The sequence below is a fragment of the Crinia signifera genome, chromosome 1 (genome assembly GCF_055691185.1).
Source record: "Crinia signifera chromosome 1, ASM5569118v1, whole genome shotgun sequence".
NCBI classification, from domain to species: Eukaryota; Metazoa; Chordata; class Amphibia; order Anura; family Myobatrachidae; genus Crinia; species Crinia signifera.
This window is the reverse complement of record NC_139217.1, coordinates 336582747-336603196: the sequence shown is the minus strand read 5'-3', so window position 1 is coordinate 336603196 and position 20450 is coordinate 336582747. Positions and strand designations below refer to the sequence as shown.

Below are 20450 nucleotides of genomic sequence, written 5' to 3'. Positions count from 1 at the left end.
CCCGCGCGTCTTTGTCGCTGGCCGAGATTGATGAACAGTGTCCATCAATATCGGCATCGGCAGGGTTCTCCCACCGGAGAACACTGGCGCTGTCTGCTCGCTTAGCACACAGAGCTGACAGCTCGCTCTGTGTGTGGGCTGTCAGCTCTGTGTGCTGAGCAGAACGGCCCGACATAGCACAGCTAGGTCGCCCTACACACATCAGCATGTGTGTAGGGCCCATAATTCCGCCATTGTGCTACTTCTTTCTCAGTTGTGCATCTTCGTTCCCATTTAATTTTCTAGGTACTTTGGATGAGTGTTAAATGGTCTATTATGTTGATCAATTTCGGGATGGGTGTATGTGATAAGGGGAGATTCTGGAAGATTTATGTGGCATGTCCTTCCTACACTCCACTTGTCATGTGTGCATATTAGCTTCTTACCTCTATGGCTCCACTAATGTAAGTGGCAGTATAGACTGCCCATATTTGACCATAAGTAAGGACGAACCGGTAAACATGGGAGAGAGAAAGAGGAGGGGTGAGTCGCTTGTATCTGAGAAGAGAAACGGATGAGGTCTCTGTCCTGAGCAATGTACAGCTTCAGTGTCCTGTCTGAAATTGATAGGTGTGGACCTTTGCAAAAGCATTCCTATCTCTGCTGTAAGATCAGTAGTAGCATTTTAATACTGTAGCTAATGTTGGTGTAGGAGCCCAGGCATGCTATCCTAGGCTGAAATGCAGGAAGCAGAGCCAGGTTGGGTAGGGGGTGGAAAGTACCAGGACATTAAATTCTGTTCTTCTGTAAGAAGGAGCCAAGGTTGTGACCAGCTCATGGGTCAACAACCGACCCAATGAAACTTTGACAGCCAGTGCGGAGCCCCTGTAAATCATAGTACTGTACAGCCTGCACCCATGACTGGTACACTACTGACACTTTCAGAGTATTCAAAGTAGAAGCAGACACTCAACTCAATGTATTTGTAAAAATGAAGGTTCCGATCAGAAAGGTGCTGCCTATGGTATGTGTAGTAATAGCTGAAGTTTAATGGAAATAAATGAACATAATTTGTTTACATATAACCCCTTCTCTGGAGGGTAGATGTATGAAGCAGTGATAAGGGAGGAAATGTGATAAAGGGGGAAATTTACTAATATGAAAAACCTAGTTTTTCGTATTAGTATTTTCCCTACGACTGCATACGACTGTTTCAGTCGTATGCAAAGTCGTGTTCCGGAGGGGAATGTACAAAGCAGTCAGATACGACTGCTTTGTAACCTTCCGATGGTGTAACCATTCATATTAGCTGGCCGTATATACGGCCGCTAATACGAATTAGTGTGAGCAGTCTGCACGGATCAGTCAGATCCGTGCAGGCTGCAAGGTGTAAAAAAAATAGAAAATGAAATAAATAAATAAAAAAAAACAGCGTGAGGTCCCCCCCACAGCTGTAACCAGCACCAGGCTGAAAGAGCCGGGGCCGGTAATTAAAAATCAGGGAACCCGACAAATAGGGGTTCCCCAATTTTTAACAACCAGCCCCAGGCTCCAGGTCCGGGGCTGGTTCCCAAAATACGGGGGACAAAATGACTAGGGGTCCCCCGTATTTTAAGAACCAGCCCCAGGCCAAACCAGCCAGCAGGGTAATGCCACAGCCGGGGGGAGACTTTTTATACAAGTCCCCCCGGCCAAAGCATTAACCCTCTGACCAGTCAGCTTGGCCAGGGGACCTGGGGGAGTGGGGACCCCCCCAATAAAGGCCCCCCCCCCCCCTCCAGGACTTACCTGACCAGGCTGAAGCCTGGTGCTGTCCTCAATGCCCCTGGGCGGTGGGCATCAAGCTGATCTTGGTGTAAAAAAAAAGATGAATAAACTATTGTTTTAAACTGTGGAACTATGAGTCCCAGCAAGCCTCCCCTGCAAGCTGGGACTTGGAGAATCACAAGTCCCAGCCTGCGGGGCATTAAAGGGCCCGCTGGGTCTTGTAGTTCCACAGTAAAAAAATAGTAAAATAAATACACACTGACACCTGAAAAATAAAAGTTTAATACATACATTATACACACACTGATACTTACCTATCTTGATCCCGTAGGTAGGTCCCAGAGTCTTGATCCGGTGCCTTGTCCTGGTTCCGGATCATGTCGTCATTCTTCACCATGTCGATCTTCATGTCGGTGTCAGGTCCGGGTCCGAAGAAATCCATGGTGGACCTGTGGAGGGAAATTCAACTCACCCAGGTCCTCCATGGAAGTTCTTCTGGCTTGGTCCGACGTAGTCCAGGGCTTCTTCCTTCTTCTTCCATCTTCTTGCTTCTTTTTCAAGCTGCCGGCAACTCCAGCAAGCTCCCCGACTGTCAGAGCCGCAGAGATCCTTCCTCCTCGGCGTCTGTACTAAGAATGAATTCTGGCCAATCAGGAGCCGCCTAGCGGCCAATCAGGAGCCAGGAAAGTCGGCCAGAATTCATTCTGAGTACAGACGCCGAGGAGGAAGGATCTCTGCGGCTCTGACAGTCTGGAGTCGCCGGCAGCTTGAAAAAGAAGCAAGAAGATGGAAGGAGGAGGAAGAAGCCCTGGACTACGTCGGACCAAAATACGTGCCTGTTTTACACCAATTAGCAGCCGTATTATCAATACGGCTGCTCAGTAAATCAGGAACCACCATTCTTTTGAATGGTGATTCCTGTCGTATCCTATCGATGGTGTAGACATTCGTATTTGTAAATACAAATACGAATGTCCCATCATTAGGAATACGAATTGTTGTATTTTCGGGATAGTAAATAGGTGTATTCGTAGGCAGAAATACACCTATTTTTTACGAATCCATATTGGTAAATTTCCCCCAAAGTGCCTGGTTCTTTATCACCAGCCAATCAGCTCCTGACTTTTACATTACAGGCTGGGTTTAAAAAGGGACAGTTAGGAACTGATTGGCCAGTGATAATGTACCAGGCACTTTATCAATTCTCCCTTATCACTGCTTCATACATCTACCCCTGAATGAGCCAAGTACCATAAAAAAGCTCTGCATGCAAGTCTTTCCCCCTATTCTCAGTACCTGTTGCAGTGTAATTGCACTATATTACCATATAGCTTGTTTGCAGGTGATTAAAAGAACACGTTTCCCACGCTGGAATGATGTCTTAGAGTTTGACCTGCGAGGAATAGAAGAACTAGATCCTGGAGACCAAGTGATAAGCATTGAAGTTTGGGACTGGGATATGGTTGGAAAGAATGATTTCCTTGGCCGTGTAAGCATCTGACTTCTAAAATGTGCTCATCTCTCATCCTTCTTACCTTTATCTTTCATTCTTACATCATGTCCCTCTTTCCTACTGTTTAATATATGTCTGTCATGATTTATACACCTATTGTATCAATTAACTTTCCTCTGTTCTCTCACTCCTTGCATGTTTAAACAATGTCTTCCATCACTCACCCTGTCAAACCCCCTTCAGGTGTGGTTCCCTTTGGAGCCCCTGCACAGAAATCCTGCGGTGACTGGCTGGTTTCGTCTCCTGCCTTTTGGAAACACGGAGGAGGAGAATGGGTAGAACGATGCTTGTTCTGTGACATCATACCATGACATTGCTATCGAAAAGGGAGTGGGGCTGCTCTTTAAAGCGAATCTGTCACTGTGACGTAAAGCTACATTGTATAAAACAGCAAGGAATGTTAAATATATTTCCCCTAATCACAGTGGAACGAGCCCTCTTTATTGCGCACTAACATAATGTTGCTAACTTATTCCAAACTCTCTCATTGCATACTGGAACCACTGGCATATGCTTATTGAAAAGAGAGACAAAATAAACATGTAAATAAATATAATGCTTAATATTGAGATCATTAGATATTCATGGTGACAGGTGCACTTTAATATTATTATTTTTATTTTTACACAAATCTTTTTTAAAATGTTTGCAAAAAGTACAACATTAAAGAAAGCAAACTTTGTTATATAAATTCAAATAAAACATGTTGTGTCAAAAAATATTACATTTCCTACAAAGCTAAACATTACAGGTCATTATGATGAATAAAAATATTTGCTTGGCAATTTTCACACCTACAGTATTTCGACAAATTCTCTTGGCACTCAAAGGGTTAATCTAGGTGACTAGAACAACAGGCGCACCACCATGCATATTCTACTTCAATGCCATGCGTCATACATTTATTATATATTCTACTATAGTAAACTTTTAGCAAGGTCAGCATCTATTTTTTTCCTTAGGGATTTATAGACATACTATAATATTCTAATACATGTTATTATATTTTTTGTGTACATGTTATTATATATACATTGCTTTGTAGTGTTATTGTGAGCGCATCACTGTGTGTACATGTTGTCATTGCCTATGTACAGTATTTCAAGTGTCACTTTGGGGCCTGTGTTACATTGCTTATCATTCTGTCTTCCAGAGGTAAACTTGGGTCCCTGCGTGTCAAAGTAAACCTATCGGAGGAGCGAATTCTTCCGTCTCTTTATTACCAGAACCTCATCCAGCTCCTTGTGGATTCGGTCCAGTCATCTGGCCAGGTGGGATGCTGATAGTGGTTATTATGCTCATTGTGGAGATTAGTAATTGTATTCCGTGTGTGCAGATGTGAGCTGTCATCATGTATGTTCTCCAATACAGGGAGACTGTAGTGTGCTGGCACTTCTAGAGGAGATGTGCTCCGCAGAGAGTCGGCAGGAGGTGGCTGTTAAGCTGGTGAAAATGTTTCTGGGGCAGGGGCTGGCGGTAACCTTCCTTGACAAACTGAATATGCGAGAGGTGAATCGAACTGGTGAGGTTACCCATCGACAGATTCTTCGAATACAGTCTCATATCAGCTCATGTATCATTTCATTTCTCTAGCTAGTGCCCATCTTCTTGCTGGACAATGACACTTCATACTGTTAGAAAAGTTTATAGCACTTTTATAAACCGTGTGCTGCTCTCACTCATTTACACGCCTCTTTTTAAAAACTTATGTTTTCTTTCTGATTTGTAGCTGACCCAAATACACTTTTCCGGTCAAACTCACTTGCATCAAAATCAATGGAGCAGTATATGAAGGTAGGTCACACTAACAAGTGTAGTAAAGAGATCAACATTTTCATCAGGGGTAGATGTAACAAGGAAAGTCACAGGGCGTTATTTAGAGGTGGAGGCAGGAGCTCCCGCAGCTGTGTCTATTAGAGGTTGTTCACCTGCAACTTAATGCAAATGCTGCTACAAAGTCCATCCCTTGTGTACTTCTGTGCAAGAACTGAGGCGCCCACTCTCAGTGTACATGAATTACCGATTGGTGCGACCTTAGATCCGGTCGCAGCATTGAAACTTTCACCAGCCCTATAGAAGCTGCAGTGTCTCTATGCGTGTTTGGTGTCCTGGGCGGTGGGCATCGAGCTGATTAAAGTGTAAAAAAAAGGAAAAACTATTTCTGTGGCACTACAAGTCCTAGCAAGCTAGCACCGCATGCAGGGACTTTGCGAACCACAAGTTCCTGCATGCCAGGCAATAAAGGGCCCGCTGGGACTAGTAGTCCCCCAGCAGTACAGTTAAATCTGGATTTTCCTGGACCATGATTGGGTGACGGGCAGGGTTAACTGGGGAGCCTGGTGCTGGTTTTATAAAATCCTGGGGACCCCTTTTTGTTTTGCCCCGTGCTTTTCTGAAACCAGGACCGGCTCTTTAAACCTGGGGCTGGTTATGCTCAGGAGGGGGACCGTTTTTTGTTTTAAGCCTTTTTTTTACACTGGAACCATGCACAGATCACAATGATTTTTAGTAAATCTCATTAAAGTTGTGAGTTGTATACTTTATAATGGGAAAACATCAGGATGCGAATTGAAGTGTGAGTAAAAATTGCCACTTCAAAATGTGCGATTTTGCCGCAAAAAAAAAGATTTTTGCTGCATTTTGCATCTCATTAAAATAGCGATTTCGGAAAAAGTGCGAAAACGGATGTTTTTTGTGAAAATATGCCCCTCCCCCAAAAAAATTTGCATCCTATTAAATGTCACCCACTGTCTTTTGTCCGTATCTATCATTTTAATTATTTGCTTATTGTTCTCTGCTTGTGCTATTACAGGAGAATAAATGTTACAGTATACTGATGATAGTGCCTTGTCTCTATTGTAATGGTTACTATTAACAAAGTTACTGTTCATAGTAGCTCATATCGAATAGCGATCTGACACAAAGTATACATTTTTGTATTAATACACATATGTGGGGGACTATACAGATATTACGCAAATACTGTCTTGTAATGCTGCATCTATGACAGTAGGCAGCGCTGCAGTTAGCGCCAGTGGGGCTGGGTTAAAGGACAATAGTTTGGTCCTGCAGGTGCTGCCGGCCGTGTCTCTGCTCACAGTGCATATGTGGTCCTTCTTTTCAGATGCTGTGCTATTGAAGACTCAGCATCGGTCAATCCCATGTCCGACTCTGAATCATGCTCATAGGGGGATTTTCCAGTGTGCATTCCAAAAACTGTGATATAGGTTTCAACTGCTATGAGCATGAGTCATAGGCCTAGGCATGTTTGTGCAATAAGAAATGGACTGTATAAATGAGACCCTTACTCTACCATTCTCCTGCCAGATAGTGGGAATGCCTTTCCTTCATGAGGTATTGAGGCCCATAATTACCCGGATCTTTGAGGAGAAGAAGTATGTAGAACTTGATCCCTGCAAGATTGACATGAATCGCAGTAGGTAAGAGGCTATACAGGCTTTTCCTGAATACCTCATTTTATGTTGATGATGGTTATTATTTTCTGTTTTTTGACTGTAAAATAAAATTAATTGGCAACAATTACAGTATAAATAATTCAATAACTTGAGTAGATTTTGCCCTTAATATTATTCACCATTTTAAAATCATTACCCAAACACTAAGGATTCAGATATAGGAAGCATTGACTGTCAAGCTAGAACAAAGAACTAGAATCCAGGATTCCAACTGTCGGAACTTCCTGACAGTTGGAATCCCAGGCCGTTTTTGTTTCTTCCCAGCTGTAATTCAGTGTTCTGGCTGTCGAGTGTTGGAAAGTCCATGGATCAGCGAAAATGGCTGTGAATTTGACAATCCATGCCCGTTTCCGACAAAACAGATCCAACTTTTAAAAAACTCAGATCTTACACCCTTCAATGCTGTTATAGGTGAGTGCTGCTATTTCCATTGTTAGGAAATATCGGCACAGATTGAATAGGTAACAGACCTAAGTCTGAGTAGCATCTAGTTGCATGCACAGATATGATTTGGCTCACAGAGAGGCCTCCACTGCCAGCGTCTAACACCTGTCAATCACCCATATACAGTATGTGAAAATATGTGGCACACAACAGACCTCTGAGCAACTCTACGGTGTCTCAGAATTAGCATCTCACTTTAGATGCCTGGACGTGAATGATTTTGCATTGGCTGATTGGCTCCAACACGCCTGTGGTTTTATAGCCACTCCCAAATTAACTGTCACTCGCTGTATGAATAAATCCTCTGTGTGCGCTATTCAGTCACTGCATGCTTGACTTCGGTGCATGTGCAGTGGCACGAAACACTCTACTGCATCCCAAATCATCCCAAATCATCCCAAATTGATATTGCATGCACCCCTGAATCAGTCCCATATCTCAGTAGCAGGAGCTACATAGAGTAAGTCTACTAGCATTGCCTGATAGGCTTTACAGTGACATTTTTAACTCACATTTTTTTTATTTATTCACAATGCTGATTTCATCACTGCTTACATTTTTCTAGCTATTTTAATATTTGTCAAATTTTCTATACCACATTTATTGTTGGGGTGATTCTGCATGTTGGGGTGTGCACTTGTCTGAATAGGAAAATCTGGTGTGCGCTCGTGACACGTGCTGTGTCCAAATCCGCAAGCAGTTGCGACTCTGTAGGGTCTCATTAGTCCCGGGACTAGACCCAAGTAGGCGTCTATAGGTGCCAACTGGGCATGGTGTATGGAGATGAGTGGATGTGTCTGATTGGAGTGTCATAAGAGTCCAGTGTACAAACAACAAGTTATTTATATGTTTCAGATGGATTTCCTTGCACCCATCATGGGGCGGTTGAAATTCCATATACTAACAATGACAGCTAATTCATGGACACAAATAAAATAGTGGGTGGTGTGAGCGGGACACATGACAGCGCACTAATATAGGCCCTTATTCTGGTTGGTGCGGATATTCCCGCATTCTTACGGAGCGGTCCGCACGCCACGGTGTTTTGCCGCATGCGGCCATCGTCCGTAGAAACGCCCACGTGTCCTCCGCATTCGGACGGACTCACTCTTTAAGAACAGGGCGTGTTTACGGACGACATACAAACCATGCGTGTGCGGGAGAAACACTCCGATTCTGCACGGTATTACAGAGTATTACAGAGTATGCACGGGAATACCGCATCCGAACGGGAGCCAAGCGGTGCTACCGCCCGTAAGCGGAGTATTTACGCCAAACAACCCACTATGAAGTATTTTTTTTGATTTTGTATTTTTTGGTCATTGCATCACAGTGGCATTGACTGTGACATGTATCGAAATAAATTTTTTTACTTTACCCAAAAATGTGTGGTTTCATGAGTACATGTCGAATACACATGTGTATTGCTAGTATTAATATTCTGTCATGTCCATTGTTAGCAGTTTTAAAGTGTCTGACAAGTACAGGATATGTGGGTGTTTAGTAAGGGTTCCTTGAAGCAGCAATGGTTTCAATTAAAGCACTGACAAGCGGCCTATTAGTGAGTAATGAGTAAAGGAGTAGATTCTATTGGGTTCAGGTGTTAAAGCTTGTAGTCATTAGGCGTACGTTCGCCTACCGCATGAACGAGTGGTGTCCGCAAAGCAATAGTACACTTGTGGACACCGCACATTTCTGCCCTTTTTCATCGCGTGCATTCGGAGTGGTATCCGAATGTACGCCCCCCAACATAAGTGTACTCCCCCGTGTCCGCCCATGTTTCCGCCCCGTTTTGCCCACTTTGAAACTACGCCCATGTGCCATTCCGCATGACGCCCATAATACGCCCAGATTTCCCGACTGATTGCGGGGTACAGTTTTGGACGGGATTTGGCCGAACTGGTACGGAGTCTAGGCGTGGCACATGCGCGTTGCGTTCTCCACGCATGCGCAGACGCCGAAAAGACGCGATCCGTAAGAATGCGGTAAAGTCCGCGTCAATCAGAATAAGGGCCATAGATAGGCCTGGATGGACAGATAGCTATATTAGCATATCTTAGTCCACAGGCTGCTGCAACGAATGCATGTTTTACCTATGTCCAACTCAGAATCAGCACCTGTATGTCTATAGAATCATTGATAATTTATCAACATGGAGAAAAGAAACCTTGCAGAGAAATGCCACTTCTGGCACTGGACTAGGTTGCCTGGGTTTTTAGTTACAGAAAGGAGTAGTTAAACATAAGCAAAGCACAGCATCAGCAAATGTGATCCCTTTTGTGGGAAATTTCCCATGATGGCTTCTAAATGTCTTCCAATCAATACAACATAATTTCCAGGTTTTGCTAACATCCAAGACTGGACTGAATGTGTTTCCCTCTCTTTGCAGACGTATCTCCTTTAAAGGCTCACTTTCAGAGCAGCAGATCCGCGAGAGCAGTGTGGAGTCTCTGAGAGGTTACCTAAGTGACATAACTAATGCCATCTTGGGCTCAGTGGAACAATGCCCACCTGGTATGCGCCTTTGCTTCAAACAGCTACATAAGCGGGTGGAGGAGCGGTTTGCTGGAGTAGGCAACCAGGTGAAAATAACAATATAAGTTTTTATGTATTAAAAGTTTTACAAAAAAGAATAGCATGCAGTGCCTTCCACCAGAAATGACAGTACACTCTTGTGGAAATATTGCCTCATGGGATACAATCTGGCTAATAATATTTTTCTGCTTGAATTCAGGATGTGAAGTATGCCTCCATCAGTGGTTTCCTCTTCTTACGCTTTTTTGCTCCTGCCATCCTTACTCCTAAGCTGTTCCACTTACGGGAGCAACACGCAGATCCACGCACTGCTCGCACTTTACTCCTGCTCGCTAAGGTATCACTCAGTAGCGTAAACCAAGCTCTGGCTAGGCAGAGTGGGGTTTTGTTTGTAGATTGCTTGTATTCTGCTCTGTCATTGTAGCCTGTGCTGTTCTCAGTGGCGGCTCCTACCTCTTTCAGGGAGGGGGGCTGCCTCTGGCCGCAGGCACCCCCCTCCCCCTGTCACTGCTGCTACCTTCAGGTCCCCGGTGCCTGTCCTATGATGACAGGCACCGGGACTGGAGCATGCGCAGTACAAACATATGTACTGCACATATGGCCAGCATCTATGGGTTGCTTCGGCAGCAGCCCATAGAAGTAATCATTGTCCCAGCGCCTGTACAATATAAGTTACAGGCATCGGGACAGCGCGTGCGCAGTTCCGATATAGGCACTGCGCATGCGCATTTTGCCGTTTTTGCATGGCAGCCCAAAGCAAGGCTTCCTGGAGGGAGGTAACACCTCCCAATGGGACTGCCTTGGTGACTGGCAGGTCGGACTTCCAGTAGGAAGTCACTGTGAGTCACAGTGAAGCCAGTGTAGTCTCACAGACTGCATCTGGCTTCACTATAGTGGTGGATTTTACCTGGGGGGGCTGCAGCCCTGCTGCCCATAGGTAAAAACCACCACTGGCTATTCTCCTGAAATGCCTGTGCATCTTATTTTCAACCAAACGTATTACGGTACAACAGTGCAGGCAATTTATCTGGAAGTAACCTCGTAAACATATAGCGAGCATTACTTGCTGGGTCCTGCAGTTTCCCCTGTTATTACAACACAGGTATCACTCTAGTAGTGATATTTGGCAATGATTTTATTGCTGGAGTTTGTGGTCATTGATGGCTTCAGTCTTGTCAATACCTGTACGTTAGTTAGAGAACATTTAATTACTCTGATTCTGTTCATTGCAACATGGGTACTGTATCTGTTACTGACTTGTCCTTATCTCTTTGACTCAGGCTGTACAAAGTATTGGAAATCTTGGTCAGCAGTTGGGCCATGGAAAAGAACAGTGGATGTCTCCATTACATCCCCTCATTCAACAGAGTGTAGGGCGGTTGCGGGATTTCTTGGACAAGCTCATAGACATGGAGAGTGATGTTGGTGTGTGGTAGCAGTAATAGTGTTATTAGTTAATGTCCAGGCAGATCCAGGTGGTGACATCATTCCTGCCTTCATCTTCCTAACATGACATCATTCCTGCCTTCATCTTCCTAACATGACATCATTCCTGCCTTCATCTTCCTAACATGACATCCTACTCATTCTACCATTGTACTGTTTCAATCTCATTCTCAGTTTATCTTTCTTTCTGTTTAGTCTATGTCACTGGGATTTAGATGAGTGTCTTTTACCAGGATACAGGTTACTGAATCTCACCTGCATCCTTCTCACCTGTGTTTTTATCTGAAGTCCCTATTTAAATAATTGCGTTCTATTTTCTTATGTTGGGGTTCTTACAGTTTAACACAAAAGGGATCTGCATAAATGTTTGGTGAATGATAACGTGGAGAAAGATAAAGTAATAGCCAACTAGCTTCCAACTGTCATGTTAGTGGCTGTGTTTGAAAATAACAGGTGCTGATTGGTTGGTACTTTTTGCCTAATTCATGATTTTCTGGGCTTTGGAGGTGCTAATATTAGCAAACACATTTGTGTACACATTCGCAAGCTATATACACAGTGGCGTAAGTTCGTCCCAGTTGCCCGGAGGCAAGATATATATTGGTGCCCCCCTCATATACACACACAATCTTATATAAAATATATAGAAAATGTGAGAGAGAGAGAGAGAGAGAGAGAGAGAGAACACATGTTACAGAACACAGCCAGAGATACTATATTAATGGCTTTCAATTAATGAATTTAAACTCACAGGGGAGGAGAGGTGCCCCCTTGGGAGCAGGAGCCCAGCGGCAGATGACTCCATTGCCTCCCAGAGTTCTGCCTCTGTATATACAGTTTGCAGCCGTCAGCAGATACAGACCCTGAAAATTACCATTAAGCCCATTAAGTGACCCATGCACACTTGCTTATGGCATCTCCAAGGTGAGCGACTGTAAGGGGGCAGCGAGGGGAGCGATGGCCGTGCAGCCGCTGCAGCATGGCTGACGTTAACGAGGACCTACCTCGTCCGGTCATGGTGTATGAGGAAGGGGGTCATTAACGACGAGCAGGCATGCGCATCGGTAATGACAGGGAGTGTACACACTAGGCGATATTGTCCACAATATCGCTCAGAAAGCCCTTTTGGGTGATATTGTGAACAATATCTCCTAGTGTGTATGGGGCTTTACAGTCATTTTTTTTTATCTCTCTCCAAGCATTGATGCATATGCCCTAAAATGTGTGTAATGTCAAAAAATGCTCTACGAATGCTCTATGATTTGATATGAATGCTTTTGATTTTAATAATGATGCTCTCCCATGAAGGAATGACTATGTCGCCATAGGGTTCTTGATGGCCTCCCTAACAAGTGCCTGACTGAGGCCTGTTCTAGATAAATGTACAGTTGTGTCACATTCTCTCGGTTTCTTGATAATGGAACTGGCAGTGCACTAGCAATACTCAGTCTTTTACATTTTCTTTTATCTATTGATTGGTGCTTCTAAATTGTATTTATTTTTAAATCAATTGAAATATATATACAGATGGACTCTGATGAATTAAGTATATGATTGCCCCAGTGTCTGTTTTGCAGTTGATGTATTTAAGCTGCAAAAAAACAGTAGTTATGTAATCAATTATTATGTCTTTAGTTATCAATAAGGAAAAAAAAGGTTAGAGTCGTTTTTTTATTTGTATCCGTCTGATAGCTGAGCATATCTTGTGTATACAAGCATGGGCAATGCAAAGTCATATACATGTAAGAGGCATAGGAAGTAACGGAGCATTCCCACCTAGGTATAGTAGAGTAAAAGCGGTTCTATGCAAGTGCAGGCTCTTCAGACCTGGGCCTGATTCAGACCAGATCGCTGGGCTGCTAATCTTCAGAGCCCAATGATCAGGTAAACGCTGCCCCACCAGAGTATAATTCCACCCCTGTGCAAGGCTGCGAATCCATTCATGTCACGCCACCATCAAATGATAGTGTGTGTCCCCCCCTACACTACTGTGTGTGTGGAGGCCTCACGTACTTGGCGGCTTTAGTAGAAGTGCCTGAACGGGGCTGCGGCTGACGTCACAGGTTCTCCCTGAAAACATTCCCAGGAAATGGTCAGGTGCCTCCTCCAAACACTGTTCGCCTGTCAATCAGCCTGTGGCCCGTGCCAAAAAGCCGTAGCTGGCTTTCATGAGTAGGATGGCCTTGCGCATATGCTATAAGTAAGGTCCATGCACATGTAAAGTGGATGTATAATTGCTCTGGCTGCAAAATTCGCAGTTCAGCGATCAGGTCAGAATCAGGCCCCTGGACATAAGCATAAATATGACTGTCTGCAGGCATATCTGTTATACATACTATGTGGAGCAGTAGGTGCAAGTGAGCATTGACCATAATGACCTGCATATATACTCGTGTACATTCTGAACCAGCCTCACTATGGCCCTTATTCTGGTTGGTGCGGTAATATCCGCGTGCGTTCGTGCCGCCGATGTTTTGTGTCTGCGCATGTGCAGAGGCGTCTCTGCGCATGTGCGAGCGGGGCGTAGGGCCAAATCGCGCATGAAATGTGAACACTCCGAACAGGGGGTGGAGAGGGGCGTGAAGGGCTATTTGGGCTCATTACCATATGCATACGCCCCGCGTTTCATGGGCGTTCCCATACAAACGCTGGGCGTACGTATGGTAATGCAGTCGTGACGCACGTGTAGGGGGCGGACATATGACATCGCCGGATGTCAGCTGCCCGCCCATATCCCTGCTTTTGCACGGAAAAATGTCCGTGTGGTCTGAGGTTGCGGGAGCTGGTGGACCACTCGGTCCTGCATTCGATGATGGGGGAGGTTCCCTGAGATGGAGGAGGCGTATTCCATGAAAATTACACGTGCGGTCCATTCGGCCAGCTTCTTACCGCGTACGGACGGAGTTGGCGATCCGTATGGAAGGCGGGGTTTCGCACGCACGGTCCTGGCCGCATATTCGGATCCGGCCGCACCGATCAGAATAAGGGCCTATATGTGTCTTTGCAGAAGTATATGTGTCTTTGGTGACGTATTGGTGATCACAAACAGTAGTGTCAATAGCAAACCTACACACTAATATAGTGACTTCTGCTCAGAGAGCAATACGTTCCACATATCTCTAGTGTTCTGAGATATGGGTCCAAAGAACTGTTTTATTATTATGACCTTAGTAATATGAGTCTTGCCTATTTCCAGAACAGGAGGATGTGGACGCAAATATCCTGTCTAGGAGCACTCCGAGGGGGCAGATATGATATCACCTATTGAGGTTTCTTCATAACTGATTCAGACCTGTTCACTAGGCTGCATATCCGCAGCCTAGTGAACAGGTAAACACCACCGACCGAGCAGGCATCGTGTCGTGCCTAGCGTTTTTATGGGAGCCAGCCCTGTATCCGCCTCCTTCCCTCTCCTGCCTGTGGGAACGTCTCAGTGAGCGTGATACTCGCCAAAGGTGTTTGCACAGGGGTTCACACATGCACACACCGGGCTGAATTCTGTCCCGAACGATCAAAACTGAATCAGGCCCATAGTTCGCAATAAGTGGAATTGTGGCCAAAGGAGGATGCCCGGGGTGAAGATAATGGTTCTGGATAATGATGTCTTGATAGATAGTCAATATGTCGACTCCATGCACAAAGTTGACAGTGACAAAAGATTGACCCAAGCAAAAGGAGGACATGGAAATGGTTGACACATGAAAATGTTGACATGAGTTTTTCTTATTTTTTGGGGGGTGTCAAAGTTGACACTTAGTACCTGGACCCCGAATTAGTGTAGCGTGTGCCCTCACATGACTCTTTTCACTTGCCATTCTTTGGCCAGGCCACATTACTATTCCCAATTGGCGTCCACATGGATGTTACAGTATAAAAATCCCTTTTCACGTGTCGACCATTGCCACATCAACTTTTTGCCTGTGGCGAACTTTTGTCAATGTTGACCTAGTGCATGACGGCCTTTTGTGAATGTCAACGAAGTGCATGTCGACATTTTGTCATTGTTGACCTTGTGCATGTTTACCTTTTGGTGTTGACCTATTGACTGTCTATCTAGACACTGTTGACTGATCATCGAAGAATACGCTATAATTATTGTCCCTGGAGGAATTTTGTAAATATTGATTGGACTAGCAGCCACAATGCATTGAACATTTATGTTCTTGGAAATGTTTGAGAGAGGATATGTACTCTCAATTTCTTGGATCAAAGGAGAGAAAAAAAAAACAAATAGAGAAAATAAAAGTTCCTATTGTACTTGGCGAGGATTAAGTCTTCGTGCCACCTGGTAGTATTAAAGGTTTTTATAGGCTATGTACACAGTAACAATAATTGCTCCTTATAGACCTTCCAAGCCTATTCTATCATTAATAGAATCATTTTTTGTAATAGAAAAATCCACAGATATAATGGGGGCGATTCTGATTTGCTCAGTAGGCTGCGGAGCTTACCGAGAGCCTGTGATGCCGCCCCGCCGAATACCCCCCCACACCGCCGCCGAATCCCCACATTAACATGTGAGGGCATGTGTAACAAAGACACGTCCCCTCGCATGTCGCCGACCCCTCGCATGTCGCCGACCCCCAGCAGACATCATCCCATTTGATTACCCATGGGGACGGCCACAAAACGCTGGGCACTCCCATGGGCGATACCCGTCCCCGTTGCCATCCGCCCCCGTCCCGATGTGAAAACCATTTGCAAAAGAGGCCTGCACATGCACATAATATACCATGCGCAGTCCGAAAAACATCGAGACAGGGAGTCAATCAGAATCACCCCCATTATTTTCAAGAAGAAAAATCTTGAACTTCATGAACCACAGGAATTTCTTGTGAGATACTTCTGAAAGGTTTTGCCTTTTTGGTGATAGCAGAAATTTGGGCAATGGGGTATATTATTTATAATAATATTTTTCAAAACCCTGGAAGCTCCAAGGGACTAGTAGTCCAATAAGCTGCAGCCAGTTTAAAATGGCGGTCACATTCTCAGGGTCCACTTGTCAGGATTTTTGATGAAAGATTGGTGTACAGGTGATTGCAAATTTGGAACTAAGCCGCTTTCTAGAGAGGATCCATCTATACTCATTGAGTCCACCGTTGAACTGGAAACCTCCAGCGATAGCAAGTATTCCACCTTTCTGGACTCCTCAAATGGGAAGATATTAATCTTTCCAGAGCAGGTTGTTCTGATAATTCATTGCTAGTTGGTCCTTAGGACTTTTAATGGAACTTGTAAATGTTTTATGTGACAAGCCCTCGGCTCTGAATCTCTGCTGCGGTAAAGAGACAAAATGGCTGCCCTGTGCAGTTTAACTTTTAGAGAATTACCATTTATTGGAGATTTCCAGATCATCACAATAAAAATATTAGCAGGCGAAACTATGAAGGAAATCTAGATCCTTATTCTGGTTGACTTGCAAGGCTGTGAGTCCCCCAGATGCCGCCCGCACGATCGCTGCCCCCGACCCCCCCCCCCCCCCAAAAAAAACCTGCGCATGCAAATGGATGATTTGCATAATCATCCATTCGCAGGCTTGGGTGCTGGGGAAAAATCATTCGGTGGTCAGCGACCATCAAATGATTTCTTCAGCCTTCGCAGATCTGAGACACCTCTATGGGAATGCCCAGGGTTCTCATGGGAATGCCCATGAAACACTGGGCGTTCCCATAGGCAAATTCTCCAGCCCACCTCCCTACTCCCCCTGCCCGGACTTCTGTGTGCGAGCGCTGTGGGCGCTTGCACATAGCGGCTGCCATGTGCATAAAAACCTATGTGCATGCACAATCGCGAACAGTCGGACCAATTGATTTAGAATAACCCCCATAGTGTGTTAGTGTGTGTCTTGCAGAGGGATATTACTTGTCTCTGGGCTGTATGTCACACACATCTGCCTATTATTTTCCAATTATCTACCAGTTGTTGTTATATATATCAATTATCTACCAGTTGTTGGCATATATATATATATATATCTGCTGATCATCTTTTCAGCCTTTTATCTTCTATTTTCCTTTCTCAAGCACTGCCGACCCCTTTCTCCCATTAATCACATCTGTATCTCTCCTCTGTAGAGTGTTGGCATACATCTCGTACGTTGTTCCACCCATCCGTTACTATTAAGGAAGGCTTTTTACACAAGCGTAAAGCAGAAGCTGTGAATCTGGTTACTCGTTTTACTTTCAAGAAAAGATACTTTTGGCTCAGTAGCCAGACTCTGTCCTACTCCAAATCCCCAGACTGGCAGGTGAGAAACCTTCTATGAGAGGTATCCAATATGATTATTCCCCCTGTTTGAAGCTATTCATATTCAGGCTGCACAAGAATTAAGGGGGGTATTCAATCTAGGGTCACGACTGTCTAGCTGGCCCGACAGCTGTGAACCTGTCCCGTTCTCGGCCAGCTCAACTTGAAATAGGCAGTCGGGATTCAAAGTCCCACCTGTCGATCGTCGAGAAGGGGGCGTTTGCCCGCAAGATACGGCCATGGATCGTCAAGCTGCGGCCGGGAGCTTGACAACCCACGGCCATTCTCGGCAAAACAAGCCCGACTGCTTCTAAAGACGGGCTTGTTTTGCCGAGAAGCCTGTTCAATGCTGTCGGCATTGAATAGGCTCTCACTGCTATTTCCGAAAGAGGAAATAACGGTGGAGGATTGAATATCCCCCGAAGTTTGGGATTTATTGTGCAGGATTTATTTATATTTATAATAATTGAGCTAAGCATAAAGGATGGCAATAGGTTCATAGGACCTAGAGCACAGGTTATGGTGCCATGTAATCATGATATTGGGGACACTTCGATCTCCAATATGGCTCATGATAGACATCTACCTCCTTTTGTACTTTTAAGCTTTATTTTTGGTCCTCCAAATCATTTCCTAAAGTTTAAATCACTTTGAATATGCTGGTTGTAGTACCCATTACAAAACTGGCTGCATTGAAATGAATCTTTCCTATTGCAGGTGCGTTCTTCTATACCTGTGCATCGGATCTGTGCAGTAGAGCGGGTAGATGAAAATGCATTTCAACAGCCAAACATGATGCAGATCATTACCCAGGATGGCGAGGCACAGGGTGGCCATATAATGTATATACAGTGCAAGGTGAGATGCAGGGCTGTAGTGTAAGATACATGTAAACTAAAAGATGTATATTACAACCTGAGACATGGAGAACACTTGTATATGTGTATGTGAGATACATAAAGCATATACAGTGGTATACAAGAGTGTAGGATCCAGATACAATATGGTGTATATTTTATTATTTCTGCACAGAATGTAAATGAGCTGAATCAGTGGCTCTCTGCCCTGCGGAAAGTCAGTCTGTGTAACCAGCGCCTGCTGCCGGCCTATCACCCAGGGGCGTACCGCAATGCACACTGGACTTGCTGCCTGCAGTCTGACCGTACAGGTAATACACAGCCTACACACAGTCCAACATATTGCAAGCTCTATACTTTATTATCCGGTAATGTCATGTGTATCTTTCAGTGCGCGGGTGCAGTCGGACACATTTGGCTGTGACTCTGGGAGACTGGAGTGATCCTTTAGATCCTGATGCAGAGGCTCAGGTTATATATAGACATCTCCTATCAGCAAAGGACATGCTCAGGTCTGCAAACGCTGCTTTCCATATATATTATGTGCAAATACAAACTGCCTGTAAATCCAACATTGGAATTACTGTCATATCCTCTGCTTCCTGTGTGCCTTTCATCATAGGTTCTGTCCCTCTTGCATTGTATTCTGTACCTGTGTGAAACCCCTACACTATTTCCAAGTATGACCTTCTTCATCTTTGCTTGGAAACCATTGATCTGGTGTTTTCTTTTTTTAATAGGAATAAGTACCTGGAGGGTGCAGAGAGTGAAGCCACAGGAAAACCAGACTGTAGAGTTTACTGTGAGAAAGGGTTGGAAGGTTCTGTATGACCTTTGCACAAGATTAATGTTTACCTTGCAATAGCACCACATGAAAAATGTAATGCGGCGTCTTTCTTTCTCATTTAATTGATCCCAGGTTCCACAATGACTTCTCCAGCGAGACGTTTGCTTTCAGTGATTGAGGATCTGCAAAGAGCACACCAGGCCTTTGAGAGGAGGGAGCGGGAGGAAGCTCCTAATCACACGCACTGCACCTAGAGGAGAAACCATGGCAGCCTGCACACGTATCCAAGCCCTATATATTGCTGTATAAAACATGGCCAAGCGTTCCTCAGATTTTTGTATTTTTTTTTTTCAGACTGAGGCCAAAATATAAAAACCCAACAATGCAGTCAGTTGCCTTATGTTATTCTTTATTCTTAGAGGAACAATGTAATGACTGGATTATATGCTGCCAAAATTAGGGACCTTCTTAGCAATTTCTAAGTTGTTGTAAATACCCCATTTATCACTGAATGACCTATGTTTTAGCCTCTGCATATCCTGGATGTAACCATTGTGGTTGACTCTGGTGGTTGTATAACACTTATTCTACTTGGAAGTATTATTATTGCTACTGTAGATATTCATATTACTCATTCATTTTCAGCACACATTCATAGTGGTCCTGGGGGCTCATCTGGCAGTATTGTCCTAGGATCACCAGAACAGAGGAGCGCCAGTGTAGTCAAGAGGCCTGCAGCACATGAGACATAGCTAGCTACGGTGCATGGAGTTGCAGCTAGTTAAATGCAGTGTGCTGTCACTGGTTTAATGGGGCCTACACATGTAGAAATTAGTGTTATGAGCTTTGCTAGATTGCTCAGATCGCTCAGCACACAGCACTGCACAGCAATGTGCCGCTGCGCAATCTGTCAGGGCCAGTGTTCTCCTTAAGAACACTGGCCCTGACCCTGGCGATTAATTAGAATTATCCAGCGTGCTGGGTATTAATAGCCGGGGCGGTTGCAACGCACGGGGCTGCACATTGATATCGCTATGCCCTTACACGCTGAGCAATGTAGGATTGTAGTGGCATTTTCTAAGCGATCTAGAAACCTTAGCCTTAAAAGCAAAGGTCACATGACCTGCAAAGGTCACATGAGCTGCCTAATGACCCAAGTACCAGAATGTTGGGCCTTGTAGGCTATTCATTTCAATGACTGTATTCATATGAAATAGGTCTGCCATGAGTCACAGCTACGGGTAACATTACTGAAAATGTAATAGACTGCTAATTTTCTCTATCTTTAGGAATGATGGTGTGATGTGTCCCTGTATTTTAGTTTCAAAATGATGGATGCTTTATAGCTCAGTGGTATTTAAATACAGGGTTATACAGATGTACGAAGTAGTGAAAAGAGA

At 44.5% G+C, this 20450-nt stretch overlaps 1 protein-coding gene across 3 annotated transcripts in view; it reads left to right on the top strand.

The window, feature by feature from the left end:
• RASAL1 (RAS protein activator like 1) overlaps positions 1 to 19437 on the top strand; it is a 93721-nt gene extending 74284 nt beyond the window's left edge. For 2 of the 3 annotated variants that reach the window (XM_083145468.1, XM_083145474.1), the window contains 15 exons: positions 3089 to 3235; positions 3443 to 3534; positions 4413 to 4530; positions 4631 to 4781; positions 4989 to 5053; positions 6587 to 6699; positions 9569 to 9761; positions 9914 to 10051; positions 10995 to 11139; positions 17235 to 17407; positions 18124 to 18264; positions 18439 to 18574; positions 18655 to 18775; positions 19004 to 19083; positions 19183 to 19437. In XM_083145468.1, the coding sequence (XP_083001594.1) occupies positions 3089 to 3235; positions 3443 to 3534; positions 4413 to 4530; positions 4631 to 4781; positions 4989 to 5053; positions 6587 to 6699; positions 9569 to 9761; positions 9914 to 10051; positions 10995 to 11139; positions 17235 to 17407; positions 18124 to 18264; positions 18439 to 18574; positions 18655 to 18775; positions 19004 to 19083; positions 19183 to 19304 (1935 nt within the window). In that variant the 3' untranslated portion in view covers positions 19305 to 19437. The remainder of the gene's footprint in view (positions 1 to 3088; positions 3236 to 3442; positions 3535 to 4412; positions 4531 to 4630; positions 4782 to 4988; positions 5054 to 6586; positions 6700 to 9568; positions 9762 to 9913; positions 10052 to 10994; positions 11140 to 17234; positions 17408 to 18123; positions 18265 to 18438; positions 18575 to 18654; positions 18776 to 19003; positions 19084 to 19182) is intronic. The other variant, XM_083145480.1, reaches the window with a different exon arrangement.
• Positions 19438 to 20450: the final 1013 nt, after the last annotated feature.